Source organism: Corvus brachyrhynchos, unplaced genomic scaffold (assembly GCF_000691975.1).
Source record: "Corvus brachyrhynchos isolate BGI_N302 unplaced genomic scaffold, ASM69197v1 scaffold369, whole genome shotgun sequence".
Lineage (NCBI taxonomy): Eukaryota > Metazoa > Chordata > Aves > Passeriformes > Corvidae > Corvus > Corvus brachyrhynchos.
Genome location: NW_008246055.1, coordinates 864,726 through 871,278, shown reverse-complemented (window position 1 = coordinate 871,278; position 6,553 = coordinate 864,726). Strand labels below are relative to the sequence as shown.

The 6,553-nt window shown below is 53.9% G+C and overlaps 1 protein-coding gene across 1 annotated transcript in view; it reads right to left on the bottom strand.

Annotated features, from left to right (window-relative positions):
- Window positions 1–547: 547 nt before the first annotated feature.
- AMDHD2 (amidohydrolase domain containing 2) overlaps window positions 548–6,553 on the bottom strand; it is a 10,146-nt gene continuing 4,140 nt past the window's right edge. Inside the window, exons 6-13 of the mRNA XM_017745683.1 lie at window positions 6,273–6,327; window positions 5,801–6,013; window positions 4,645–4,733; window positions 3,796–3,811; window positions 3,457–3,564; window positions 2,689–2,757; window positions 2,145–2,246; window positions 548–1,764 (exon numbers count right to left, since the gene is read on the bottom strand). Coding sequence (XP_017601172.1) covers window positions 1,676–1,764; window positions 2,145–2,246; window positions 2,689–2,757; window positions 3,457–3,564; window positions 3,796–3,811; window positions 4,645–4,733; window positions 5,801–6,013; window positions 6,273–6,327 — 741 coding nt within the window. The 3' untranslated portion in view covers window positions 548–1,675. The remainder of the gene's footprint in view (window positions 1,765–2,144; window positions 2,247–2,688; window positions 2,758–3,456; window positions 3,565–3,795; window positions 3,812–4,644; window positions 4,734–5,800; window positions 6,014–6,272; window positions 6,328–6,553) is intronic.

Genomic DNA, 6,553 nt, shown 5'->3' with positions numbered 1-6,553 from the left:
CTCACGGGCCAGCCTGACGCGGGCCATGCCAGCACGCAGCACCGCGGGCAGGCGAGAAAGGTAAATACACACCTACAGGTACTGGCTAAGCCCATTTCTGTATTAGATTTCCTTTTGATTATTTAATTTCGTAAGTAAAAAGTTAGACACCTTGTTTCACAGGCATTTTTCCCCCTTGGATTGTTTCCAACAGCAGCCAGAAGATCCCCATGAGGTCAGTCCTGCAGCAGCACAGCGCGTCACAGCACGGGGTTTGTGTCTCTCAAACGCTTCAAACCGTGGAGGTTATAATTTCTCTTGACACTGGCAGCTGATGTTAGAAATTCTCCAAGGCTGACAGTGATTCCAGAAGAGCTCTAAAGTGCTGGGAAAGCACTTCCAAATGTTGCTGCTAAAGATTATAAAATGGTACTGGACAAATCGGCACACTTCTGCCAATCCTAGCCAGACTTCTGTCTGCCTTACAATCTCCACCCTTGCTGAGACTTAGCCATTGTCCAAGCCCTCCCCTCATTACAAAAACCACCTCAGTGGTTTGAGCCTTATCCAAGGTTGTCTTGAGATTTATTTCGAGGTTTATTCGGAGTGGTTGAGTAGGGTCAAAATTGGCATCAGTCCTTGCATTCAATAGTCCAAGTGTCAGGAAAAAAGCTGACAGTCAAGTATTGGAGAAGATAATGAGCACAAAATAATGAGCCATCGTATCTGTCTTGACAGGCCAGTATCCCACCGCAATTTTCCTCTCCCTCAGTGCCTGAGCTGGACTGAGGGCTCGCGAGCCTGTCACCACCAGTCTGGATGCATCCCCTAAAGCAAAAGCTCCCCATCCGTGGCCTGAGGAATGCACAAACCCATCAGGTGATGCAAAGGCTCTTCTTGGTATGGCTGGCACAGAGCCTGCAGAACCCATCCAGACAGAGCAAGGAGTGAAAGGAACATTGTTTTCTGTGGCAGGATGCTGTCCATGTCTCCAGCTCTGTGGACTCAATGGCCATGCAGGGAAAAGGCACAAAGGACCAGCAATGCCTTGGTATTCCTGGGTTTGATCTCTGCCCTGAGGATACAGCCCCACAGCGGCACCGAGTCAGCGAGCTGTGGCAGCCTTGCGCTGAGGACACACGACAGAAGGGCTGTCAGGAGATCCAGATGTGATCCTCAGCTTCTGCTGACACAACAGAAACCTTGTCACGGGAAGAGCTGTGAGCTGAGCTGGTGGAAGCTGATGTCTAACAAGTCATGGCTGCCCAGGAGCGAAGCAAAGAGCAGGCAGAGGAATGGGAATGGCTTGAGCCTGCCTTGGGTGCAGAGCAGGTTAGTGTGTGCTGTATAAACCGTGCAAAGGCTGGGACAGTTCCACACTGCTGTCAGATGGCAACAGGAGCACCTGTCTGGGGGCAGGACAGCTGTGCAGTCCCATAGGTCACTCCAGGACTGGCATTCCTTGCCAGCGAGAGCTGCCTTCTCTCCCCATGCCACCAACTGAGCACCAACAAATTCGTGGCAGGCATGGCTGTAACTGGAAGCTGGAAAATGCAGCTCTTTGGTATGAGGCTCCTTTGAGGGAGCTGCAGGAAGGAATTGGGAAAAAATAAATCAAAAGAGAGAAGGGGGGTGGTTGCCAGAGCTGCCAACCACAGTGCCAGGGAGCCTTGGAGGGCACTGGGACAGCCCAGCGTCACATGCCTGACGCATCCTGTCGCCAGACTTCCTCGCCGGCGATGTACGTGGCTTGCACATACAGGTTGTCATTCAGCATTAGGAAATCTGTGTTGGACAAGAGAGAAAGAAAGCAGCTGTCAGGAGGGAACTGCTGGGGCTGGCTGGGGAGGGCTGAGCTCAGTGGGGAAGGGCTTCTCTCCACCCCAGGATGGCACTGCAGTGCAATCCTGGCAATGACAGCTCTGCTTTCTGCTCAGCTGAGATGTGGGGGGCACTCCAAAGGGTTTCCCAAACACTCCAGCATCCAAGGGAAAAACCACTGGAGCAAAAGACCAGAGCAAATCCCAGGTGTAGCATGTCTCCCCGCAACTCCCACTGAAAGAGCGGATGAGCATGTGCTTACAGCAGCCCCTGCTTTGCTCCAGCACTCGTGAGCCCTGACACCATTGTCTCCATACCAGTACGTGCTGTGCCTATACCAGTACCTGCATCGGAGTCATAATTCAGTGTCCCCTTTTTATGTTCAATCCCCAGGAGCTGAGCGGGATGCAGAGACGCCGCCTCCAACGCGGTCTCTACCGAACACCCTTGGACAGAGAATTGGGGAGACGTTAGGGCAGCCCCAGCCCCCTTGCCAGAGCAGCCCAAATCCCCCTGGACAAGGCAACTGTCAACCAGGCAGTTGACAGACCCAAGCTGGAACACCCTCAGCACAGCCAGCTGGAGCTGGGAAGGGAAATACCCCTGCAGAAGAGAGCAGGCATAGGAAAACTGAACACTTACAGTATGGAGAGGGGAAAATCATTCACTTTTGTGAGGAAGAAGCAGGAGAGTTGACCTCTCATTAGTTCTATGGGTTAAAATGAAACTTCCCCTCAAAAAGGGGCTCATCTGAGGGCACTGATCCCAGCCCTTGTCATGTCTCAGGTGAGTGGGAACGTTCCTGGTGGAATGGACACAGCTGGCAAAAGCAAGACTTCCTCCCATGTCAACGCAGGGAGCAGCAGCTTGTGGACAAGGCTCTCTTACCTGTGGCTTCTTGGAAGTGTCGCACACACGTGTCCATGGTTGCCACGCTGCCACTGAGGGTCTTTGTGCCTGGGAGAGAAACAGGATGGCACTGAGCAGCACCCACAGCTCACAGCAAGAAGCAGGGCACTAGGGAAGCATGATGGGACCAGAAGTGCAGAAATCCTGGGTGGCAGGAGGAGCAAGCTGAAGGGCCTGCAGCCACTTCCTGCTGGGGCACAGGAACCTGGGTGTTACCTCTAGCTTCACCATCAGACCAGCTGGACTGGGTGAAACCAGCTCACAATGCAGGCATCTGCTGCCAGAGGAAGGGAATGGAGAAAGGAATGATCCTTCTCTGAAATACCTTCCCAGTCTTCACCTACTCGGGAATTTGAAACTTAGGGAGTTTCAAGCAAGGGAGCTAGCAAGAAGTGGTAGTGTTATAATAAAGACAAGGGACAATAAATATTTCTTAAGATTTCTCTGTCCTTACTGATCCCCTGAACCTCTGGCACCCTTGACACTGGGTAATGAGGCTTTCAAAGGTGTTGCAGACAGCTACAACTGGACAGATTCCTCCATAAGGGTGGTACACTTCTCCTCTTTACCAGGAGCTTCATTCTCCCCAAGGCCAAGTCACTGCAGATCCTTCAGGCATCAAAACCCAAAAGGGTGGTACAAATGCTGCCACACACTCCCAGGGACAGCAGGGTGTGCTCAGCTCCTCAGGAATGGTGCCAGTGGCAGCAGTGTCCCCAGCTCTTCACCAAGAGGGACAGCACTTACCTGCAATGTAGGTGTTCAGCCCATCGATCTCCACCACCTGCTGACCCAGCGTGTGCCGACCCGGTGCCAGCCCCATGCCAGCAATTGCATCTGTCACCAGCACCAGGCCTGTGGAACACAAGGAAAGGGGCCCTGTCAACTTTGCAGCTGATTTTGCTGCAGCTCCAAGCACTGTGCCCTCTTGCCCCCCCTGGAGAGGGACCATGTGTCTCCAAAGCAGGAAGACTGAGGGATCAGCACACGTGGCTGTGACCTTCCAGGCAGCAACGGCAGCACGAATGTCTTGTGGGAGATGGTGCAGTGCTCAGAGTGGCTGGTGACACTGGGGGGACTGCTCACCTTTGGGGTGGGCACAGAATCACAGGATGGTTTGAGTTGGAAGGGACCATAAAGCTTGTCTTGTTCCAACCCCTGCCATGGGCAGGGACACCTTCCACTATCGCAGGTTGCTCCAAGCCCCAGCCAACCTGACCTCGAATGCTTCCAGGGATGGGGCAGCCACAGCTTTTCTGGGCACCCTGTGCCAGGGCCTCCCCACCCTCACAGTCAAGAATTCCTTCCCAATATCCCATCCATCCCTGCCCTCTAGCAGTGGGAAGACAAGGAAGAATGTCCTGCCACTTCAGGCCCTTGTCCCCAGTCCCTCTCCAGCTCTCCTGGAGCCCCTTTAGGCCCTGCAAGGGGCTCTGAGGTGTCCCTGGAGCCTTCTCCTCTCCAGGTGAACACCCCCAGCTCTCCCAGCCTGGCTGCAGAGCAGAGGGGCTCCAGCCCTTGGGGGCTCTCCTCCATGGCCTCCTCTGGACTCTCTCCAACAGCTCCACGTCCCTGTGCTGTTGGATCCCAGGGCTGGGGCAGCTCTGCAGGTGGGGTCTCACCTGAGGGGGCAGAATCCCCCCCCACCCCTGCTGCCCACACACAGGAGGAAGTCTGGGAGCACACAGCCAGGGCACGTCCAGCTCTCATCCACCAACACTTCCTAGTCCTTCTCAGGGATGAATTTCAAGAGTCTGCTACAGCCTTGACTCTCTTTCAGATCCAGCAGTAGGAATGTGAAGCCAGAGGTTCAGTGCCAAAACCTCATTGCAAAGCATAGTGTGAAACCAGCTGGGGAGGACACAGACCCAAGGGGGGAGGGACAGAAAGCCCAAAAGCAGCCCTGGAGCAGGGCAGGTGCCTCTGGGGACTCACCGGCAGCATGGCATTGAAGAGGTGAGTGATGAAGGTTGCTCCGTGCTGCACAGCCTCCTCAGCCTGGGACAGATTGGCCACTGAGTGACCTGGGAACAGAGAGCAACGCCTGATTCCTCTGCCCATCACTGATTTCCTTACAGGAGTAAAGACACTCCATCACTGGATTATGCTCTAAGGCCCACCCTGGCCTGAGGTCTGAGGGGCAACCTCAACACAGATGTGTCTGGCCATGACCTGGGGGGACTCTGACGGTGGGTGTTTCACCTGAACTCCTTCAGTGTTCACATCACAGCTGTCACAAATGCTGCCTTGCTCACAGCACGTTGCCTTCAGGCTGGGTTTGAGGTCCAGTGACACACCTTTCTGCTGGCCTCAGATACTTAAAAGTTTTTTAGAGAGATATCAGGGGATACCCTCACAACAGTGGGGATTGTGCCAGGAAAGAATATGGGAATTAAACTATCCAGAAAGAAAATTCTGTTTCCCCAACAGGACAGCAGCTCTGTGGGCTAACCTTGCCTTTCTGGAGTTCTTTATGTGGCTGTGGCATAAGAGATAGTCTGCTATCTCTTGTATGAATGCCCTTCTCACCTGAGGTTTAATTTCACCCTGAATAACTTCCCCTCCACCCCCTTAAAAAAAAAACCCGACTTCTTCAATGATCTGAGACAAAGAAGAGTTTGTGAAGCAAAGGAAAAGAAAAACACAGCCAGTTTTAAGTCAGAGGCCAGCCAGATGTTGGAGTGAGAGGTTCCTACAGCACTTGTGGTTGAAAAACAGAGTTATCAAACCAACAGTAACCTTTGGAAAATTATTTCAGCTGTCGCATAAGACCTAAAGCAGTGGAACTTCAGAGTTTGAACCCTTCCACATCATCAAACCTCCGAGTAAGACTGCTACTCTTCCCTGTGTTAGAACAGCACCTTGTGTTTACTGCAGAGGCTCCTCAGTCAATACAAACTTCGGCCCTTGCCATGACAGATTGATGGCATCAAGTGAGGTCCCCCTTTGTGACAGGTCTGTCATCTCCACACCGGCCAGGCTGAAGAGAATCCCACCCCGTCCAGTTGCACCGAGAGACTGTTAGAGATGCCACAGCCCCAAGGGAGGGGCTGCTGGAGCCCCCCTAAGCCCGGGGTGCCCCTGCCCTTACCCAGGGAGACGCAGATGCCCCGCTTGGTGAGCTCCTGGATCACCTCACTGCTCCTCCTCATCTCAGGGGCCAGGGTGACTATCTGGACACAGTCCAGGGAGCCATAGGTGGCAAGCAGGTCCTGGAAGGCACCTGCCTCAAAGGTGCGGAGGCAGTGCTCTGGGTGAGCACCCTTCTTCTCCTTGCTGATGAACGGCCCTTCCAGGTGGGCTCCTGTCCAAACAGGAACAAAGAACCATGACCCTTCCTCCCCCTACCAAGGACCAATAAACCTGCTCTGTCTACTCTGCTCCAGTTGCACTCTTGCCATTTTTCTGCAGCAAAACACATGGCTCAGGTAACTGTGGGCTCAGCACAGGCAGAGATGCAGTGCTGGCCACTGGCCAAGCCACCCCACTGCCATTGCTCCAGGGGGCCCAAAGGGGCTGAAGAGGTGTGTGTATGATGACAGAGAACACAGCAAAGGCCAGGCCTGAGGGGCAAGGTGGTTTCAGCAGCCCCACAATGCCAGGGTCACGATGGTGGAACTGCTCGAGGGGAGAGAGGGGACAAGCTGTGGAGGATCACCAGGACGCACTGGCTGAGACTCTTCCCCTCAGGGGATGCAGCTGTCATCTCTATCACACAGTGCCTGGCAGCTTTACCAGGCAAACCTGGGCATTGCCTTGAATCACAGAATCACAGGATGGTTTGAGTTGGAAGGGACCATAAAGCTTGTCTTGTTCCAACCCCTGCCATGGGCAGGGACACCTT